Here is a 21,574-nt window from a genome sequence, read left to right as displayed (position 1 = left end):
GGCCAAGCTTGCTTTAACGGTTGTTTCGATCAGCGCGGCTAGACGTACACAGAACATCGTCGAGCAATCAAAATTCAATTGATAGTAATAGAGGTAGATCTACATCTTAATCGCCATTTTCTCGCGACACCTTGTCCCATTATCTCAGCGATGCCGAGGTCTGGTCAGTGAGTCAGTACTAGCTTCAGATAGAGTCCAAGACTTACTCTGCCACCACCTTACATTTGCACGGTACGATTACATAGCGAAGAGGCACAGTTGAGATCAGATAACAACGCAATTGAGTCTTTGACATTGACACACACACACATATTCTTATATACAAAGAAGACAGTAGAAGATAAAAGGTTCATCAAGGGGAGAACAAAAGGAGATGGAAATGGAGATACCACCACCTAGACAATCAGTCATATTCACGACCTCACTCAGTCGCGCGTGTCCCCCTAGGAACAACAATGGGATTCCATGACATGAGCGGGCGCAAACATAGGCATGGCATCTTCCCACAAACTGTTCGACAACACGGTCTTGTTGCTACCATCGGCTTCCATGAGCACGATGATAGCGTATGGCTGCATAGAATCATCGTATAAGGGTGCCTCCTGCTGGAAGCCGAACATCGCAGTACTGTATAGGATACGTCCATCTTGGGTCCACACAGCATGGGCATCACTGGCGATAGAGGGAGTGAGCTTCGTAAGTTCACTGCCATCCGGGTTCATGGTGAAAATGTCATAGTTGTCGCCAATGTTATCCAGATTGGTGCGCCGTGTGAACAAGATCTTCTTGCCATCAGGGGAGAAAGCCGGGAGGTTATCCCACTCGGTTGTAAGTTGGGTCACCTGCTGAGAAGGTAGATCGACAATGGCCAATCCAGTGGTGCCAATGGTGGTACCATTGGAGGCCGTACCAGGCCAGGTCCGGAAAACGACCTGGGTGCCATCATGGTTGTAAGACGGGAATCCGTAGTTGGTGATGTTGTTGCCGGCGAGGAGGGTCACGCCCGTACCCTCCGGGGTAACACTGAAGATGAACCCCGGGCTGCTTTGGCGACCCACGAAGTATGCACCGTAGCCGAACGTGATGTTGGTATCATTCGGTCCCCAGTTGCCCTGATAGGCACGAGCGTTAAAGCCTTCCGCGATAGAAGGATTGATCATGCCCTTCTTGGTCTCGAAGAGGGTAACCTGATCAGTGCCGTTTATTTGGAGACGCATAAGATTGCTATCTGCGACACCCTCCATCTGCTGTGACATGGCCATCATAGGGCAGCCTCCACGCTTGGCCATCGGGAAAACATCCGTGAAGCGGTAGTCCCAGTCCGGGTCAAAGTTCCACAGCGGGGAATACTGAGTCTTCGATGTCGACGTACTACCGCCCGTGGGACCCTGTTTTTCATAGATGATATATTTGCCATCTGGCGACCAGGCAGGGGAGCGTATAGCAGGTGTCATGGTATTCATGGGAATGGTCTGGTATTGCGTGTAGTTTTTACCCGAGATGGAGGTGTAGTAGATACCATTGCTGGCCGCCTCTTTCATGACGTAGCCAATAACCTGTCGGGTGCATTCGATGATCAGTATGAAATGCTACACTGTGGCTGAATCGGGATACTTACATCGTCGGTGACGAATGAAGGACTGATCTTGGTCCCATCTCCAGTAGCATGAACAATGCGGTCACCACCAGTGGCGAAATCAATCGAGACGATGCTGGTGTTGAGGTAAGCTCCTTCGAGCAGCTCAGGCTGCAGACGACCATTGTATGTGTCCTCCGTCAACATCTCATAGAAGACCAGGCGCTTTCCATTTGGAGAGAATCTAGGCGATCCCTGGGTGTAGTTGCTCCGAGACGAGACGAGACGAAAGTCGGTACCATTGGGGCGGGCTGCGTAAATGGACAACTCCTGGGTATGCTCCCAACCAGAGCCGTCGCTGTGGCCCCGCCATGGGGTGTTGCGATCGGATGTGAAGACGATCCACTCTCCATCAGGGGACCATGTCGGCTTGAAGTATCCATTGGGTAGTGAAGAGTTGGCGGCCTCGGAGATACCGGGAATGAGCGTGAGGTTCTTGAGCGATCCGGTCTCCAGGACCATGAGCATTATCTGGCTAGTCTGATTGTATCTCGAAGTTGCAAATGCCAGCATCTTGCCATCAGGGGAGATCGAAGCAGAGTCGTCCACACCGGGTGACAAAGCGACTTCTTCTATTTCTGCCCCCACGGTGCTGGTGCCATTAATGGCGACACGGTAGATATCCGCCTGGCCGTCCCCTCTTCTCTCCGACGTGAAATAAACATACTTTGCGTCAGGGGACCAGCTGGCTCGGAAGTCGTACACGGTGTTGGAACCCAGGAGGAGCTTCTCATTGGAGCCGTCTGGCTCGGCAATATACAGCTCGGAATAATTGGGACTGATGCGGTTGTGGAGGAAGGTACCTAGTTTTGTATCTGAGGTGGCTTCCCTCCTAGCCTGGTCTTTTGCATGCGATACACCAGAGACTAGGGTGGCAGAGGCTAATGCAAGCCAGGCCCATGCCTTCGAAACAAACATGGCTCTTTCCACTCCCTAGTGGCAGGGGTGACAGGTATTGGTTGAATGGGTTGATATAAAGATAACAGAAAGCAGGTCACCGTTCACACACGATAACCTGCGATTAAACCCAAGTTCTGAGACAAACTTGGGCCGTAGTCGAAAAGCAAGCAGGGCCAAACTTTGTCTTAAATGTCAGAACTCAGAACTCAGAACTCAGGACTCTGAAGAGCGGGATGGGGTGGGGATGTACCCGCTGACAATTGGAAAGTACCAGAGCCATCTTCGCTTAGATGGGCAAAATTATCTCAGCGCAGGAGTATGGCCCTCAGGGCTTAATTTAGTGTCTTCTAGTGTGGAGGGTCAAAAAATGCAGGTGCCACGCAGAGAAGTTTCCGGGATCTCCACCTTTCGGACCTTGAACCCTGAAATGGATACCCGTCGGCGATCACTTGTTGCACCTCGTATAGCGAATTGTCCCTCGGACCTGCCCACCCGAAGCGATCCGCGCCCTCCCAATCAGGTACACGTAAAGGCTGACGGATTTGATGTTGCAACCTTGCGTAGTTGCACTCCATCTCAAAAGACCGGTGGAGAAAATACAATACGATACGCCATTCCTAGCAATCTCGGGCCTCGTCCGGGCCGCTCTATACCCCTCTGATGCTTGTTTTGTCAAACGACACGGGATAATCTTCTTCGTCCAGATTTGCTCCCGCATGTATTGCATGAGAGCTCGGCCATAGTGTTTAAGCCCTTCATAGAAAATGAATGGATCATTCCCAGCAAGTCGAGGCAGGACGTTTTGCAATTGGGATCAGAGGTCCACCCACTCGTTCTCCCACATCCCACATGAGGACTGGAAGGTGGTGGGGGTGCCTTTTTTCGTGCTTGGAAATTGCGGCATCGGCTGTAACTATTATCATTCCTCGAACTGAAAGAGGCAGCTGCGCAATCCTTTTACCTCCGACATCACAGGGCCGAGCGGAGCCTCGAGCCCTCCGAATAGGCAACCGCCGTCAATCCTATTGGGTCCTTCAGACTTCACATAAGGGAGTATACGCAATATTTCCGACTGGTCTGAATGCCTCTACTGCCCAATGGTGTGTCCCAAAGAAGTCAGATTACGACCCGAACAGCACGCAGCCGGCGGCTTCAGCTAAGTCAAGCGTTCTTCTTGTCTCACCAAAGAGACTAATGAACGCGGACCCTACAATAGCAAGAATATAGTGTGGACTGTATAATGTTCAGTTTGGGATATCAGAATGCTTTCAGAGGGTTGATGACTATGGCCGCAGCCGACAAACAAGACAGTTTATACTTCTTATATTGTTTCAAGGGTGGCCATTGATGTATTCATCATCTAGTGACCTGGATTGAAAAGCTCCTAATTTACAGATAGGCAATTGTTAAAAGGCCTCTCCAATAGCAACCCCTTCCCAAACCCGTGATTAAAGTCAACACCCAGTTGGAACGTAAAGGAAAGTATATGGGCTTCGAGCAGAATAAATGCAATGATGGACGCATACGACTGGATAAAGCCGTCTCTTCAACCGACCCCAAAGGGAACAACTCTAGCTAATAACGGTGATATTGCTCGACAGAGCAGTGCAGTTGATCGGAAGATCAATTGGCGGAGCTGTTCCCCCATTGCTGAAAGCCAGACTGCTGTAGTTGTAGGTCGGGCTTAACATCATGATTTGGCCAACAGTCGTCCCATACTTGTCGGCAAGATCCTTATACACACCCCACTCAAACGAATAAGGCTGGATGATACATTGACTCGGCGAGCACTCGGGGACCTTGATGAATTGGCCAACCCGCAATGTTTCATTAGCGGACTGACCGCCCGAGAGTGATTCGGTAGTTATGTTGAGGCGGAGGGCAATCTTTTCATATGTGTCCCCTTTGACGGTGTAGTACAAACGTGGTCCACCGTAGATGCAAGTCCGGGTACGGCCCACATCTTTGATCAGGCAAGACTCATTGTCTGGAGTGCAGGTTTCGCCAGGGATGATGAAGACTTCGCCAATATTAGGTGGAATGGTCACATCTGCCATAAGGTTGTGTCGGCCAATGTCACAGACACCGCGGTTGGTCTTGCGGGCAACCTCGAACACTGTAGTCTCTTCGGTGATATCGTAGAGATAACTTGTGGTATTCAGGGTACTCGGATCGCAGGACGCCGAGGCAACGGCAATTGTGCCCAAAGAAAGAAACATAGAAACAGCGGATCCAAAGCCCTTCATTGTGACGGTAAATAGTCTTTACTTGGAATGGAAAGAAATTGAGATGGAATGAGTGACTATGAAAGGAGAAGAATGAAACAGAAGATGTACTGGAAGTACAGGACGCCCTTTTATAGCTAACAAAAATTATATCCTAGTATTGATTGAACTTCCACGAAGAAGTGGCTCCGGGAGCACGATGAGGAAGTTACGATCGGTGATCATGAGCCGCTCATGCCGGAGCAGTGTGGTCAAGGTGCACATGAATACCGATTGCACCCTTCGCAGTCCAGGCCACGGACATTCATTTCTGCAACACGCCTGAGTACGTGTATAACGATCACTACGTACTTAGGGTATCTCTTTCTCCCCCGACGGCACATCACGGAGTTCCGGTGCAATCCACTCCCTATGGCCTCGTCAGCTGCGATATGATAGACGCGTTAGCCACGCCATGTAGTCCGCGATATCGGGAATTTTGTTAAGGCCTTCTAAAGACACTAAAAGCGCCAGTGCGTCTTGTAAAGTGCATCATCGCCATATCCACAGCCCTCATTGGAGGAATCTAGATGCTCTGAACAGGGAGCGATATACGGACATACCCCAGTTTGACCCATAGACTGGTGGGTCGGACGGAAAATCTGCCGCGGGTAAGAACGGGTACTTTAGAAGAAACGCACACCTTGCATGCGTAACAATCCCTTTAAATTGGGATCTAATGGTCGGAGGTCGGATGTGGCACAAAGCTGGATCCATGCAGCTAAAACTAGGATCAAGTTTATGCATTTCTGCCAGGCTAAGCGATAGGATATTGCCCCTGAACAGACATCTTGAATAGACGTAGATGTGCTACTCACATCGGACATGGAGGGTCAGGAGTGGGGACTCGGTATTACAATGGAACTCGGTAGGCTAAATCTTCATCATCTCTATTTATCTATACTACTGATCGTTTAGACAAGAAAAAAAGTGATCCTCGGGAGCGGGACAGAGTGTTTCTGATCAGGCAATGATTCTCAAGCGAGTGGGTCCAGGGCAGCAGCGACATGAAGAGTCTGTTATCTCCGAGGATCTTGAGTATCTTCGGTCTCCTCATTCCCCAACCATGCACTGGCAAAACGGCTAGCGTCTGTCGGCACTCCAGCAGGGCTCTTAGGTTCTTGATTCAGTAAGTTAGGCAGAATTTGTGATGTATTCATGTCTATGATCTGCGATCACTGCGGAAGACAATTGCGAATACTGTAGCCTAGGAGCATACGTATTCAGCTAAGAAGGTGCGTACAGGAAGATTGAACCAACCCCAAAACCTTGAAATGGACGCCGTGGGGTTTCGCAAAGTGACCCCAGATTGGGTTATAGCGGCTAAGTGGGCGGTGTTGGAGTTGTTTTTGGCACGCTTCATCTTATCGGCGGAGCCCAGACCCACGCCGCCGATCTTGATTAGAGCAGGGTCATATTGGGTCAGCGCAGACCACAGAAGGAGCTGAACTGATGCCGTTTCAAGGGCTTCCCCATCCATGGTCGGGGATATGGATGATGAACGGCCAATGATCTGTGTTGGATTTAAGAGGCGATTGCGTTTTCTGATAACTTGATGTGTCTCCCGTCTCGGGACCATTATCTAGTTGTTCGCGGGAGGGCCCCAGTGGGTTGTACGGCTAGTATTGGTTTTGAAAAAAGAAAGTCTCCTTTTTCCCTCTTTCTCTTTAGAGGCCTACCTTGCGAGTTCAATGACATAGCAGACGATATACCGCGGCTGCCCTAGCGAAGTCCACAGAGTCTACTCCCCCACAAGGCGATCCTTGGGGACAGCAGACCTGTAGTTCAACCGAGCAACATAGTTGAGGCGGATGTCAATGCAATCCAAGTATCCTCTTTCCATCACGATGTTAGAGGTACCAGTGTCACCACAGCTATTCGTTATTTGACCATATCTTGAGCAGCCATGCACGAGCATAACCCTCACTTTAATAACTGAATATGGAATATTGCCTCATTAGCAAACACATTATGATTCCTTGACCTTGCTTACGTTTCCTGTATCGAGGTGAACGCCTACCTTCATTAGTGTCTTCAATATTGGACCTGCCTCATCGACCGCGTAGGTACAGCCATCGTCAAACTTCAGATTGACAGGATAGGTTATCATGTCTCACGTGCTTATATCGTATCTTGTCAGGTTGTCGCACCTTTATTCTCCTTTATTACAGTTGGATTCGCGATTTTGGTCACTTGAGGCTCCCCAAAGTGCATAAGCACTCCATACTTCTTATCCTCAATCACATTCATCAGGGCGATAGCAGTCCAGACAATCACTCTGGCACGTTCCAAATATCTTGCTTAGTCCTACAGTGTTCAACAGTAGAGGGCGCTGTGCCGATCGGGAATATGTTCTACGGATGTATTTTAAGAGGCTCATGTCCTCCTCGACCCTTCTATCATGAGACAGGTTTGAGTGATGAGGCATTGAAAACTTGGAGTACATTGCAGTCAATATCTATGCACATTTTATGGTGAATCTAGTCAAGACGTTGGCATAGTTCGTCATCACCTCAATAGAAGGTTCTGCATTTTAAGCCGGCAGTTTCAAGCCAGTGACCTCTTCACAGGCTTCGACGACTTTCTCCTGCAAATCCTCATCTCTTGCAGCCGGAATCGGCTGACCAATCTTCCCCTTGGGCTCGAAATACCCTCCAGACAGGTTCTGTTCATCATAATTCCCTTCGGCTAACATGACATACGTTTCAACACCGTTCTCCACCTTATCTGGGGCACCCTGTCCGCCAAGCTTGGTTGCCACCCACCCGGGGTGCACCGAGGTCACCGATGTGTTCCTGAACCGCCGAGCGACTGCATTGGCGAGGAGCATCACATGAAGTTTAGAATCACAGTATGCCGGGTAACTTTGGTATCTGGCCTCCCCGCGCTTGAACCAGAACATATCATCCATACTTGACATGTCTGCGTACCGGTGCAGGTTCGAGGAAATGAAAACGAGGCGTTTGGGTGGACGCAGCAAACAGGACATCACATAAGGTGCGATAAGGTTGACCGACACCAAGGCTGGAACACCAGTATCCGCATTCTTCCGAAAGCCACCCTGCATGATTCCAGCATTGAGGATGATAGCATCAAAATCACCAATTGCGTTGGCATCGTCGCAGAGCTTTCGTGCGTCTTCCATCCTGGATAAGTCGGCAGTCAACACCCCGGCGGCACCCGGGCACGCAGATTTAGCGTCCATTGCACGTTGTTCATTGCGCGCATGCAGGTATACGGTGTGACCTCTGTTAACAAGCTGCCTGGCAGCCTCGAGGCCAAGCCCGTCGACCGAGCCAGTAATAAGAATGCGAGCCATTTTGCTGATCGCCAATGATTGATAGGCCGGTTTCAGGGGAAATACTGTCACGGCTGGAAGCCTCCGAGTTCAGATATAGGCAGCGAGAAAGGAGGAGGGTACAAGCGTTGGGATACAGTCAAACTGGAGGGTGAGTCTGTTGTGTGGCTATTTCCGGGACCGTCGAAGCAGCGGTTGATGGCCGTGGGGCAAACACTGCACGGAAGTAAAGTCCGGTAACTCCGACGGTTTCCCGTCGGGTTTGTAGATGTGGGATATGATGGATTCTACACGGTGGATGTAGCCATCATCCTGAACCCTGAGTGTAGCTTTTGGCATCTCCACACTTTCAGAAGGTGTCGCCGTGTCAGGGCTTTTTGCCGGAGCTCACAGGATCAGGACTGTCGACGTGCTATTAAACGCTAGACCATAAACGATATTTCCATCGAGACATGTCCCAACAGCGACTGACAGCGCACGCTCATAGGCAATATAAACCGGGCATGTTGCTTCACTTGGACTATCCCATAGGAACGGACAGAAAATTTACCTACTTCATGTGGCACCATCTTGATTGCTATTGTTCTACTCCGTACTCTATTCATCTCGTTCTTTCGCTTCGTAAACGGACCTTATCAAATAGCAACGATCAAATCTGGCCAACGTACATACTACAATACAATATACTAATCACACAAATCAATTGTGCCTTTTACGTGTATTCAATATTCATCACGCATCCTGCAGGCACAACCAGACCATGGGGGACTCCACTTCCGCGGAAGCTAATGCGCATTGCTGACACCACCAATGAGATACCGACTGTCAGCACGCTATCTAGGTTTTCCATCAGCTAGACCTGCATGGGGCAGTGTGATTGTTCGAATGTCACCGTTATGATTGACAATCGAACTGTTTGGAAGTCAGTGGCTCAAGGTTCGTCAATCATGAGTAGACACGGATTTATAACACATTGTATTCGATCCAAAGTGGTTGCCAGCCCAGTTGTGACGGGCTCCATTGTGTGTGGGGTCCTGGTTATATATTTGAACTATGAGCCCTCAAGCTGGCGAAGAACCTCTGGGTTCGCACTAAAAGCACGACTCTTTCTATTCCACTACAATCCGTTTCCTTACTCATAGTCTACATTATCATGGCCACCCACCCAGCAATCATCGTACCCGCACTGAAGGGGCCTTTAACAATTCAGCATGTTCCGACTTGGAAGCCTGCCCATCGGGAAATTCAGGTCCGGGTAGAATGGGTTCCATCCGCCCCGTTGGATGTCTGGCAAGTTGATGCCGGGCTCATGGTCCAGTTCCCTCAGACGCTGGGTGATACGGCCGCGGGGACTGTGGTAGCTGTTGGTCCTGAAGTCAAGCACCTCCAAGTTGGCGATCGGGTGTTCGGAATGTTTTTCCAAAACAAGACACAAAAGGGTCAGCAAGTATATGTAACTGCACCAGAGACCCTTTTTGGTAAGGTTCGTTCACACACTACTTCCAAATTATGTTGTTTTATGCCCGTTTAACCCGGAGTATCAGGTCCCACAAAGCATTCCATTGTCTGCTGCGGCTACCATACCGACAAATTTCTGCACTGCATTCTTTGCACTTTTTGAAAAACTTAAAATTGAGCTACCTTGGCCGCGTCCAGACAAGTTCACCCCATCCGACAAAGACGTACCGGTTCTCATCTGGGGTGCTGCCAGTTCTGTGGGGCAGTCGGCGGTGCAAATCCTCAAACACTGGGGATACACGAACGTGATTGCAACAGCTTCGCCGAAGCATCATGAAAGGATCAAGGCTTATGGTGCGGCACACGTCTTTGACTATCGCGACCCCAATGTTACTGCCTCCATCCTCGAACTCTTGGCTAGTCAAGGGCACTCAGAGAGTATTCGTGTCTTTGACACCGTAGCCTCGAAGTACGGTTCCTTGATTCCAATCTCCAAGATTGCGACACAATCAGGATCAGCTGTTGCTGCTGTTCTTCCAGTCGTTATCAGCACCTCAGCTGAAAAAGACGGTCTCAAGCTTTCCCCAGATGTCTCTGCGGAAGCGCCCTGGGCATCGGGAGTGGAAATCCACCCCATTGTAGTTTACAACTATGAAGAGGTATGTCGGCACTTCCATATTATGTCTTCTTCGGTTCTATAGGAAACGTCATGGTAATAGCTACTGAGTTTGGGCTAATAATATTTCGTCTTCAGAATCAATTTTTGCGGGACCATCTTCAAGCTGAGATCATGCCAACGCTTTTGGCCCAAGGTGCTATCGAGCCGAACAAGCAGCAGGTGGTCAAAGGAGAGACCCTCTTGGATAGAGCGCGCAAAGCTTTAGACATTATGAGAAGTGGCACTGTTAGTGGTGAGCGGCTGGTGTGGCAGGTCTGGACCGAGGAGGAGTTCCCTGAGTTCAAGTGATCTTGCTGTCAGTCGTGAGCGGCTTGGTGATGTACTAGAGCATGCCCCGTTGTCTTGGTCTCTAACCGCTAGTAGAATTGTTCGTTCGTGCTCTCTGCGCATATATAATGGGTTATTCATAATGCACACGTTTTTCTCTGTGCAAAGCGTGCCATCTCCACCTTGCTAGATATAGCAAAAGAGCGGCCTGATCTCACACCAGGACCCACGCAAAGAGGGCCTGTGAGGAAGAGACATATCAAGTGGAGACTATAACTAAATGTATGCAACGGTGTCACTATAACCAACTGAGCAAATGCTCTCTGGTCAACGTAAATATTTGGGGACAGCTACTTAAATGAACATATAGTCATTCTGCTTCGGAAATAGATTGCTAATATACCTTTCTTCGAAGCTTGTTGAAGATGATAAATGAGCCATCACCGACCAGAGACAATTCTTCCAGCGTTGTCGGACCATGTCTCTCGTCTGGTGCATATTCAGAGGTTTCACTTTCAAACTCGTTGTCTACGTTAGTTTCGCAGAGGGTATCTGAGACCTCCCTGGTGTATCCATCCGGATCCCAAGCCAATGGCCGTGTCTGCATCTCTTCAACCTTAATCGCCACTATTTGTTCAATCTCAGCTCTCTCTGCAGGCTCCAGTATGACCAGTCTCTGTTTCCAAACATCATCGATGGGAGTAGACGTCGATCCAAAAAATCGCTGATCAATCTTGTGCCAGTAAATCAAGTCAAAGGCAAAGTTGTTCCTCGCTGCATATGCTATCCAGAAATCCCCACTCTCCCAGCTGTCTTTCATAGGACCCGACAGCCGCTGGGTACTGTCCAACCACCCCTGCTCAATCGCTCTATCCTCCTGATCTCTTATGGCCTTGAGGAAGATTGGAAGACGTCGTTGATATTCACTGCACCAGTCGTCAAGCCCCTGTGGCCAGTATTCAGGCTTCTCAATGAGCAGCCACCAAGGAGGCGCAAACGAGAATTCAACAGGCGCAGCGTATGTGAACTCCCAGTCAACGACGCCGACAATCTTCAGCTCTTCGCTCAGTAGGATATTAGCTGGGCGGAAGTCATCGCAACAAAGTTTGAACGGGCCGTTATCGAAGGCGCCCAACGGCTTTGTTAAATGATGTTCCCTGGCAAGTTTTCGAAAGAGATATCGAGCAACAAGCTTCCGTCGACAGTCGTCCGCTGAATCGATCGCATCATTACGCTGGTTGATGAGGTGTGCAATATGGAGTTCTGCTAATGCTTCGAAATATGAAGAGGTGGTTTCGAACGTCGTGTTGGGAAGTTTTGATCGAGGTAGCGAGCCTAGTCGAACCAGACTATTCATAGTCATTGAAAGAGGCCTTTTGGTTACTTCCCACGTGAAATCATCGACCTGTTTCAGTGACCCTATTCGGGGAAAATTTGGTTTCGAAAGCTTCAGTAAAACGGTTGCAACCTCTCCATACAACGCCTCCAGCCTGGCCTCACGGATATCGGGGTTAAGGACACCACGCTCTGCGCGAGGACAATCAGGCCTGTTGAGAACATCATACAAGTTTGTCTTATGCTCAATGTAATCCATGATAATGAACGGGCCTAATCCCCGAGGACTTTCCTCCCTCGGGCCCCAGTGACAAACGAAAGGAACAGGGACGGCAATCTGATCATTGATATATCGCATCATAGCAACTTCATTGCGTACTTTCTCTTCAGGAAACATGATTGATCCTGGCTGAACGAAACGTATGACCGTAGAGTTTGCATTCTTGTTCTTCATCTGGAAGGAGATGTTGTACGAGCCTTTCTCCAGATATGTAAATTCATCAACATGTCCAGGGCCATGGTGTCTTTTCAGGAATTGAGCAACGGACTGTAGAATCTTGGGGTCGAAGAACTGTTGAACCCATGCATTGGTGATAGTTTCAGCCTTATCCCAGGCGACGTCGTCGTAGTGCAGGCGTGGCTTCATGCTTGTTAGATGCCTCAAGAGGTAAATGTCAGCTGATAGATACGAAACAGAGAGGGCTCGTAGATGGAAACAACTCTGAGTGATGGTTATTTTTAGTCTGCGGATACCAGCGATCAGAAAGACCAGTGGTTTATGCTACGAAATATTCAGCCCTGGGGAAGAGTGTTGTTTAAATCCCGCATTGACCCCCCACTAAGGCAAGGGGATGCACGTCGAGTCGCACAATTCCCTAAGATCAGCTGCCTGGTCTAGGCTCCTCTACCCCACTATGTGCACGTCAGAATAGATGGGATGACTTCTTAATTTCCTTGGCGGTGCTTTCGATAATTGAGTGAATATTACACAAAGCCTTCGTTTCCCATGCACAGAGGGTACAATGGCTTGCTCGGGCTGATCGGACACTGCAAGACAAAGCTGTGGTGTTTGAACGTCGTTCACCTAGATACGTAACAGGAGACCAGTCATATTTGGAGTTTGCCAAGATCATACCATAATACGACAAATCGCTGACTTGCCGCAGGTAGTACTTCGGTCATTGCCAGCCTTGCAGCTTCTCACTGCAGCCTTGCGCAAGAATATCCCGGCCGGATAAGGCTCCCCGACAGGAGAAAACCGGCGGTGTCGAATCATACGCCCATGCATTTGCTGCTCTGCATTTTCAAATTGCACTTCTAATCAGAAGGAGTGTTAAGGAAAGACAATATATTCAATTGCTGATCATGCGACTTATATACAAATCTATATGCTATAAGACAGGGGAATTATAGGTCTATGGTCATGATGGGTGGTGATGATGACATGTCTGCCCTTGCCAATAAGTCCTCATAGAAAGGAGCAAAGACAAGAACATTTGATGCGTAATGTAAAGAAAATATCTGCGCACGCAATGGTAGTGGCATGCGAGATTTGTGTTGATCCGGTAGGGCATAATCTAGGGTCGGTTGAGCTGTTCGCGGCGGTAAAAGAGCAGGAAGCCCCAACTGTTCAAACGTTAGAAGAAATTCATATCAAGAGTAGAGAGTGAGGAGCCTTACCTTGCCAGGAGCTGGAAGAAGAGAGCTATCCAGAACCATGCGTTACCGACCTTGTCCACCGACGTGCCCACATCCGGGGAGATATCCCCGGGACCAATCTTGTTGGGCGCGAAGCCGCGGGCGCAGATGGTGGCGATGGATCCCAGGGCTTGGGCGGCCAGCAGGACAAAGCAGACATGTACTCTAGTCATGGTCTGCAGCAGAATCATACCCAATCCGACTTGTTGAATTTCGTCAAGAAGTCCCAGCCAGAGCCACAGGCAGCGGGTCACGATCGATCCTGACACCAAGCTGCCGGCCCAGGGGAGATAGTAGCCGATGTTGGAGGTTCCCCACCAGGTTTGTGCCCATCGGGGAGCACCCAAACTGAGACCAAAGACTGGCAAGATCCAGCTGTGTTCCTTCGACAGGGCACGGAATATGACAAGAATGGCCACCCATAGGACGACAAAGAAGCCGAACACAAGAAGGACAATCTCCCAGGGCTTGACGTGCTTGGACGTCCAGAGGAAGGACCAGTTGCGGCCGAAAGCAGCAGAAAGGAACCAGTTCTGGATGATGACCATGAAGAAGAACCACAGGATGATGCGTCGACGGAACAGAGACTTGTAGAAGAACAGGATACGACTGGGAGCTTGACGGTAGTAGTTGGGCAAGCCCAGGGCCAGTAGAACTCCAATGACGAAGCAGAGGGCAGCGATGGGCATCACCACGGCTGTGAGTCGCCAGGAACTCAGGGCCGCCACAGATACACCTCCAACTTCGGCGGCAGTGACCTTGGAGCTCCAGAACCAGAGCGCGACCGTGTAGATCTGGGAGATACCTTGAATGATACTGGCGCGGAACATCCAGTCCTTGACAGGCACGGCACCCTGGTCTCCAAAGTTCAGAGCGAAGAACAACGAACCGCTAGAAGATGCAATGGCGTAGACGCCAGCCGCAACATTCTGAGCCCAGGACCGACCGAGAGAGGTGAGACCGAATGGCGAAACACCGATAACGATGAATGCCAAGCAGTAGATGAACCACGGAAGACTGAGGGAGATGACTGCCGGGAATCGATGATACATGAACCACCACGCGATCGAGGAAAGGCAGTAAATAGCGGCGATAACGTACAGCTTCACAGCGGTCTCTCCGACCTGACCGACAAGCAGGGTGATTTGTGCCGAGTTGGTGGCGATGATCTGACCCAGTCCCAGGAAGAGCGAATACACTGGCCAATTGCCCAAGCGGCGTCTCATGAATCGCTGAACAGCGATCGGACGCGTGTAGCCCAACCGCATCAGCCAGCGGTCAATCTCATCCTCCCCATTGAGCTCAGAGTCCTCACTAGAGTAAGACTGGCGGTTATCTGTACTGGGCCCATCGTGTACGACACTGACAGAGCTAGGAATCGCGATCGCACGATCCTTGGGCTGTTTCTTGAGCTGGGCGTCGTTGTATGAATTGTAGAACTTGCGCTCACTCTTCATCAAATAGACCTCAATGCAGTAATCCGTGATGGAGTTCTTCTTGTTCAACTTGTCAAGCGACTGCTCGAAGCGACGAGTGAAGTGACCCAGACTGTCTGTGAAAGTCGGGTCCACCTTCTGCAACTCGAAGACGGGCTGGTCCTTGTCCTCACCACCGAGACTGCTTAGGCGGTTATGGTCGCCAACAACGGAGGGCAATGACAGCATAGAAACAGTCCGGAAATGGGTCATGGGCGGCGGTGTTGGACACGCTGGAGTGGAGATCTGGGAGACGGGGTACGGGGATACAGGTCTGGACAAGTAGGAGGCGCGAGGAGTACTGTCTCCAGTGATCGCATGGGGAGAGAGGGTGTTGTTGACAGCCTGCATGGCCTCCTCCGGGGAAATGTAATCCTCCTGCGGCCTGTGGTCATCTTCCTCAGCGTCGGTGTCGTGCTCATCTTCTCCGTGATCGGTGGAGATCTGGCTCGCGGTCGCTTGCTTCTTTGTCAAGCGCTTTCTGCCCTGACCAGGGCCGGACCGGCGACCCAGTGACAGTTTGCGGTTGAGACTGCTGTCGCGACTGCTTCCCTCGGATGCTTGAATTTCTTGAAGGCGAGCGTGGGCCTGCTGGATCATGGCTTCCGGGGGAGTGTCTGAGCCGTCCGACCTGGACAGAGCCATGTTGGGAAGGGCCACGGTGGAGTAACGCGCACTCTGAAGGTTTTGAAGGTCCCAGACACTCTCCGACTCCGGAATTGAGCCAGTCACTGTGTCCTTGTTCTTTTCATGGTGAATCTTGATCGAAGTTCGCTGGAGGGTCTCGAGTTTCTGGATCCACTCGAGAACGGGGAATCGCTGCTTAGCGGAGTTTGCGCGCATTTGGGCTCGGGTTTCTGGAGACGAGTCCAGAGCCGATTTAATGGCTGTCCTGAGCTGGTGTAGGAGATGGCGAGTGGCGTCCGATTCGACGGTGTACCACCAGCCTGGCATCTGACCCAAACCTCCAATGCGAGATCCAATTCCCAAAGCACCCTTTCGACCGAATTCGACAGCAATCAATCCAAATGGCTCATCGCGAGACGGGATCAGAGCAAAGTCAGCACCAGAGAAGACACACGGGGGTAAAGCAGTGAACTCAGGTCGCGAGAAGACCCGGCCAGGGAACATGGCAGCGATCTTCTCCAGCTTGATGGCAGCCAGTCTTCCGTAGAGATCGATGATGGGACCAACACAGATCACCTGCACCTGCGGCCGGTCAGAAAGAACGGCGGGGATGACATCTGCAATCAGATCGACACCCTTCTGCTTAGACCAACGACCAACGAACACCAGGAGGTCAGCCTTCGGATCCTCGGTCAAGCCTGCCCACTTCTGAGCCTCGAGTTTGTCCGTGATGCGTTCCTCGTAAGACCGAGTTAGAGCTTTCTCGTCTGGAGTATCCTCCAAGGCCGCAGTATCGGTCGGATCAGGGTTGGGCAGACTACCAATCTTGTCCAAACTCCAGAAAATGGGATACCGAGCCCATGAACGCTTTCCATACTTCTTGGACACACCGACCGCGCCAAATCCGCGCTGGTGGAATCGAAGGTAACTCGCTCCCGTGTGAAGCAGGTTGAACACATTTCCAAACTGGCAGTACTTTGTGGCGACTTCAACGGGCAGGTTGAAGACTGAACAGACTTCCTTCTTTTCCTGCTGGGTACGGAGGGGCCAGAGACCCTGGAACTCGGCGTTGTGGAGAGACAAACAGACGGGAATTGTCCGTGTCGGCAGGAGGTACAGCGGTGCCAGACATCCGTGGAAATCGTTGATGTGGTACATATCGATCGACGGGAAACGCTTGATAGTCTCTGCGATGCACTGATTCCAGGCGGAGTAGTAAATGGCACTGTCCAGATCATCCATCCGAGGAGGATAAGGCTCTGCTTTCGTCTGCTGCCGGAACACGGGGGCGTCAAGAAGGACGTAGGTGATGTTGTTCAGAACGTGATACTGCACATTAACAAGATAGGGGTTGTCCAAGATCTTCACGACGTATGGCTCTGTCGGGGTATCCTCAGGGTATTCGATGTCTCCCACGCAGGGAACCACCCAGATGAGGTTCTGGTATCCCAGGTTTTGGGACATGAGCTGGGCCATGACTCCTAAACCACCAATCTTGACCTTGGCCTGCCAATCGGCGATATCGTACTCCATGGTGGCGATCAAGACGGTGCGGCGTTTCTCGGGGGCTCCTGCAATGGCCAGATCGCCTGCCACGGCGGCAACCTCTGATTCTTCCCGGTCCATCTGGCCATCACCTCCAGCTTGACCCTTCATCCTGCGCCAGAACAACAGCGGGAGCTTGTCTTCCTTGACCACGTTGCCATCGGTATTTAGTTCAACACGGTAGAAGGTTCGGATGAAGATGAAAACTCCTGCCAGGCCCATCAAGATCGGGACGACCCAGAGGAGAATGAAAAGCACCAGTTGGGCCCATCCAGATCCGACGGGAAGCAGTTCATAGCGGAGGTTGGCATCATTGAGGGAGATGGTCCAGCCAAGGTGCGGGAACGGGGGCAACTCGGTGATGTTGATCACGTTCGAGGACAAGTAGGAGGGAGGCAAGACCTGTACAACTGATGAGTTGTCAACATCGCCATAAACGTTCGTCGTCTCCGGAACACCGTCCTTGCCAGTGCCCCAGACACTGATCTGTCCCACGGACGGCCATTCATAGACGAAATCATATTTCCAACGGCGATCCTTAGTATCAAACCGCATCTTGCTGTCCAGACCGGCATCATAACCGTATTGATTGTACGGGCCATTCCACCACAGGTGGGGAAATCTGCGAGGCACATCGGATTCCCAGTCATAATCACCTTCCTGGACATAATCACTGCTGCCAGTAAGGCGGGAGAAATACTGGACCCGAATGTGAGTGCCCTTCCATTTCTGGGCATCTGTGCCTGTCCAGGTCGGGAAGTCGATCGTCGTGTTGCCGCCAGTGTAGTCCGTCCAGTTCGACCAGTTCCGGCCAAAGTCGGTCGTGTAGCGGAACTGATCAGCGCCAGCCGCATCATGCTGAACATAGTAGCTGCCGTTATCCGACTTGTGCACCAGGCTGGTAGAGTAGTTGGCAAGCGGCGATATCAACGGGTTGGTGTGGGTTCCAACTCGGAATAAGAAGCGGTCGATGGCATCTACGCGCGTTCCAGACGTCGTGGAGGCATTCTTGACGGTGATCTGGTGGATTCCGTGATAGACATTGGTCAGGTTTGCGGACCAGGTCCAAACAGTGGGAATTTCGCCGATGTAGTTGTTACTGCTCGTCCTGGCCGTCACGTTGGTGCAGCTCACGCTGGACGTATCAAGGGAGGCATTGACGCCCTTGATGGTGGTCGAGTTCAGGGAAATTGCCTTTGTGATCGCACTACAGTCCATGGTCTTGGAATAGCCCAGCTGGATTTTCAGTGTTTCCCCAGTATCCTCGGAAGACAGCAGGCGTGCATCGTGACCGGGGACAAACTCGGTGACCGTAGGGCCAGGTTCAACGAAATCGCTAGCCTTGACGTAAGCCCGGAATTCCCATGGCAACAACTTCATTTTGGTGGTGCAGCCGTAGGACTCGGTGCCGTTGCTAGCGTCACTTGGTCCATCCTGCAGCGTGAGTTCATCGTAGGGATAGAAGAGGTTTTTCAACTTCGTTCCCGACTCGAAAGGAGACAGAAGAGCGGAGTCCTTGCTAGAACAATTCTGGCCATATGTTTCCGTTTTATTGGCATTGTGATATACCAGCCAGAGAGTATCGTTACTGGTCGAGGCCTCTTTCTGGACGCCGGGGTAGTAGCTGCGCAAGACCGACCAGAGACCAGTCACCGTCGGAGTAGTCGATGAACCCGGAAGATAGAGATCCTTGGTAAGCTGCGCAATGGTTTCAAGATTGAATCCATCATTTGCTACTGGGTATTGCTCTCGGATTTCGAACATGCGCTTCATAATGTTGCGAAGGGGGTGTGCTGGGTTCCGTTGATCGTAGGTAACAGTGATATCGTTGCAGCCATTCAATCCCTTGTCGTTGGGGAAGTCGTAGAATTTCGAGGTGTTCAGTGAGAAGCAACCATGCGTCCACCACGCCGTCTGATAAGTCATAGGCTGCCGACCGAACAAATAGTTGGAGGCAGTGGCATCGAAAACGTACATCTCCTGCTCCTCACCCCAGAGAATCAAAGGGATTCCCGGCAGCTCCAGCGTAACAATGTATAAGCCCAGTAGGTACTTCTCCGTACCATTCTTGATGGCTGGCCAGCGGAAGTTATCCTGGTTCGACACACCATACATATGTCTGGGATCCAACTCGCCCGTGAAGGCGTTGATGAAGTCGTTAGTGACGAGCATGCCATTCCAGGCTTCGATGAAATCGGTGGGCAGATCAAAGCCGGCCACCAGGTTCCCGTCCATTCCCAGGAAACGGGTCATCGATCGATAGATGGTGTAGTGAAAGGCCGCAGCGTCCAACGCTTGCAGACCATCATCACGGAGGAAGTAGGAATCCGACGAGGCATTCGTCAGCTTCGCGCCAGCATCCGCTGAATCAGGCGTCTGGTTTGGCTGACGACCCCGGCCAAGGTAAAGACTGCCAAAGGTGTTGCCCGAGGTGATCTCTCCCGGCAGGAAGAAGTTCTTCTTTCCGTATTGTTTGGCACATTCACGGTAGACCGCGAGCATGTCACCCAGCGGATCCAGAGTGGCTTGGACGGCTTTGTCAAACCGGAATCCATCAATATCCAAACTTGCGATCACGATGCAAGAATGGCGGGTGATGACATCGCGAACCGGCTTGTGCCATTCTCGAAGACGATCTTGCACCGAGGCGAATTTGGTGAGCTGTCGCTTCCAGTCGGGGAAATTACCAAAAGCCTCGAGTTCGCCATACTGATCGAAATCACTGTTGTAGCAACCCTCCAGGTCCTGCACACCACCGGAAGTCAACGGGTATCCCGTCTCGTTCCAGAACCTCGGGTAGTTGCACGTGTCGTTGTAGTCATTGCTGAACTGAAAATCAGCGTACTGTCTCTCGGTTACGTACTCCACCTCGTATTCTTTCGCATTGAAATCAGCCGAATCGTTCAAGTGGCCCTTGAAACCGATCAGGTTACTCAAACTGCACAGGAGATCGTTAGTGGCATGGTCGTCTGTAATACTCGGGGCATACTCACGTTGCCAATGTATTATCCATAATCACGTACATATCCCGGTCGTGGATCTCCTTGATGGTGCGCCTCCAGTCTGACAGGGTACCATGGTGCTTATCGAGGAGGGTGGTATCCACTGGGGAATAACCATCGTAGCCCCAGGGAAGGTTCATTAATCCCGTACCAGCGAAGTAGATTCCCTTGAACGGTCAGTCAGACGGAGATGACATGGTGTGTAGTAAAAGACTGATGAACTTACCTTGAATCCCATTCCTCGGATGTAATCGAGAGTATCAATCAAGCCGACTAGGTCACCGCCATGGCGCATCTGATTCGAATCGAGTACATGCTCGTAGGTGGTGCCGTTGATATCGTCGTTAGCGGGATCTCCGTTGGCTATGCGGTCCAGGAAGATGGTATAGATAGGGAAGCGCCAGTTGTCTGGTGACGGATGATAGGTGTGATTAGGCCATTCTCCCCAATAGTTTATCGGGCCCTCTGCGGTTTTATTCTCATTCAAGTTATAGTCAACGAGCGACTCATCGTAGGGCCAGCCCACGGTCGTGACGCTGAGTAGCCCCAGAATGAGCACCACGCAGCGCTGAACCGTCGTGCCGAACATGATGGCAAGCGGCGTGTGGTACCAGAAATTCTGTGCCAACCAAGGTCCAAAGGATTATGCAGGAACCCAATGCCACATGCCCGAAACTTCCGCACCGAGTATAGCGAGAGAAAGCAGCACAAAAAACGAATGACTTTGGGGTATGAAACGAGAGAAACGTGGGAGGGAAAGCTTTCCCAGGGGATGGTTGAAACGAGAGAAAAAAGAGGAAGACAGCGAATTGCTGCTGGGAGGGTTACTGCTGCTAATGCTACGAGAGACCAGAGACTAGACTACTCGATGACGAGAGACAAGCGCGGTGCTTAAGCCGTCGTGAGACCACTATCTAAAACCTTTCGCCCGCGGTGGGGTCGCCAGGCCCTGCGATCCAAGACACCTGTTCGGTCATTCTCTGCTCTGGGTGGCTATTATTAGGAAACGTCATATCAGGATAGCATGATTGGGTGAGGTGGAGGCGGGCCTCGTCAGTACACCCTCCGCCATTCGATAATAGTCAACAGCACTGGATGTGGAGGGTATAGGTGCGTGTGTGCTCAGTGCTGATGGTGGTGATCCCTGGACTTTACCGCTGGGGCAGCCGCCACTACTGCAGTCACTGAGAGATGATCAGTGTGACCGACACTCAGAGCGCTAATCTCGATCATCCTAATTTTTAATTTCAGTAAGAACGAAGATGTTCTTGTTCTGTTCTTGTTCCTGTGCCTGTGCCTGTCTGACCGACAACAGTATATCCGTGGAATCCCATCAGTAATTGCCAAGGTACAAAAAAAATCTGATGTCGGGCCAGCAAATGGGGCGAAC

General features: G+C 51.0%; 7 protein-coding genes across 7 annotated transcripts; 1 reads left to right on the top strand and 6 right to left on the bottom strand.

Moving 5' to 3' along the window:
• Positions 1-443: 443 nt before the first annotated feature.
• On the bottom strand, positions 444-2,554 carry AtWU_03326 (TolB family protein; the record flags this gene model as incomplete). Its single annotated transcript, XM_035498439.1, has 2 exons — positions 444-1,556; positions 1,619-2,554. The coding sequence occupies 2 exons, from the start codon at positions 2,552-2,554 to the stop codon at positions 444-446; spliced, it is 2,049 nt and encodes a 682-aa protein (XP_035354332.1).
• A 1,553-nt stretch (positions 2,555-4,107) lies between these two features.
• AtWU_03325 (LysM peptidoglycan-binding domain-containing protein) lies at positions 4,108-4,782 on the bottom strand (the record flags this gene model as incomplete). Its single annotated transcript, XM_035498438.1, has 1 exon — positions 4,108-4,782. One exon carries the CDS (start codon positions 4,780-4,782, stop codon positions 4,108-4,110), a length of 675 nt encoding a protein of 224 aa, XP_035354331.1.
• A 1,037-nt stretch (positions 4,783-5,819) lies between these two features.
• Positions 5,820-6,280, bottom strand: AtWU_03324 (short chain dehydrogenase SirQ; the record flags this gene model as incomplete). Its single annotated transcript, XM_035498437.1, has 2 exons — positions 5,820-5,912; positions 6,020-6,280. The coding sequence occupies 2 exons, from the start codon at positions 6,278-6,280 to the stop codon at positions 5,820-5,822; spliced, it is 354 nt and encodes a 117-aa protein (XP_035354330.1).
• A 1,053-nt stretch (positions 6,281-7,333) lies between these two features.
• On the bottom strand, positions 7,334-8,119 carry AtWU_03323 (SDR family NAD(P)-dependent oxidoreductase; the record flags this gene model as incomplete). The annotated part of the gene is made up of 1 exon (XM_035498436.1): positions 7,334-8,119. The coding sequence occupies one exon, from the start codon at positions 8,117-8,119 to the stop codon at positions 7,334-7,336; it is 786 nt and encodes a 261-aa protein (XP_035354329.1).
• Positions 8,120-9,251: 1,132 nt separating this feature from the next.
• Positions 9,252-10,523, top strand: AtWU_03322 (zinc-binding alcohol dehydrogenase family protein; the record flags this gene model as incomplete). Its single annotated transcript, XM_035498435.1, has 3 exons — positions 9,252-9,581; positions 9,643-10,215; positions 10,311-10,523. The coding sequence occupies 3 exons, from the start codon at positions 9,252-9,254 to the stop codon at positions 10,521-10,523; spliced, it is 1,116 nt and encodes a 371-aa protein (XP_035354328.1).
• Positions 10,524-10,896: 373 nt separating this feature from the next.
• On the bottom strand, positions 10,897-12,483 carry AtWU_03321 (phosphotransferase family protein; the record flags this gene model as incomplete). Its single annotated transcript, XM_035498434.1, has 1 exon — positions 10,897-12,483. The coding sequence occupies one exon, from the start codon at positions 12,481-12,483 to the stop codon at positions 10,897-10,899; it is 1,587 nt and encodes a 528-aa protein (XP_035354327.1).
• A 931-nt stretch (positions 12,484-13,414) lies between these two features.
• Positions 13,415-20,773, bottom strand: ags3 (alpha-1,3-glucan synthase Ags3; the record flags this gene model as incomplete). Its single annotated transcript, XM_035498433.1, has 4 exons — positions 13,415-13,463; positions 13,518-20,120; positions 20,176-20,351; positions 20,411-20,773. The coding sequence occupies 4 exons, from the start codon at positions 20,771-20,773 to the stop codon at positions 13,415-13,417; spliced, it is 7,191 nt and encodes a 2,396-aa protein (XP_035354326.1).
• Positions 20,774-21,574: the final 801 nt, after the last annotated feature.

This window comes from Aspergillus tubingensis, assembly GCF_013340325.1.
Source record: "Aspergillus tubingensis WU-2223L DNA, scaffold_4, whole genome shotgun sequence".
NCBI classification, from domain to species: Eukaryota; Fungi; Ascomycota; class Eurotiomycetes; order Eurotiales; family Aspergillaceae; genus Aspergillus; species Aspergillus tubingensis.
The sequence above is the reverse complement of the archived record's forward strand: the minus strand, read 5'-3'. Positions and strand labels throughout refer to the sequence as shown.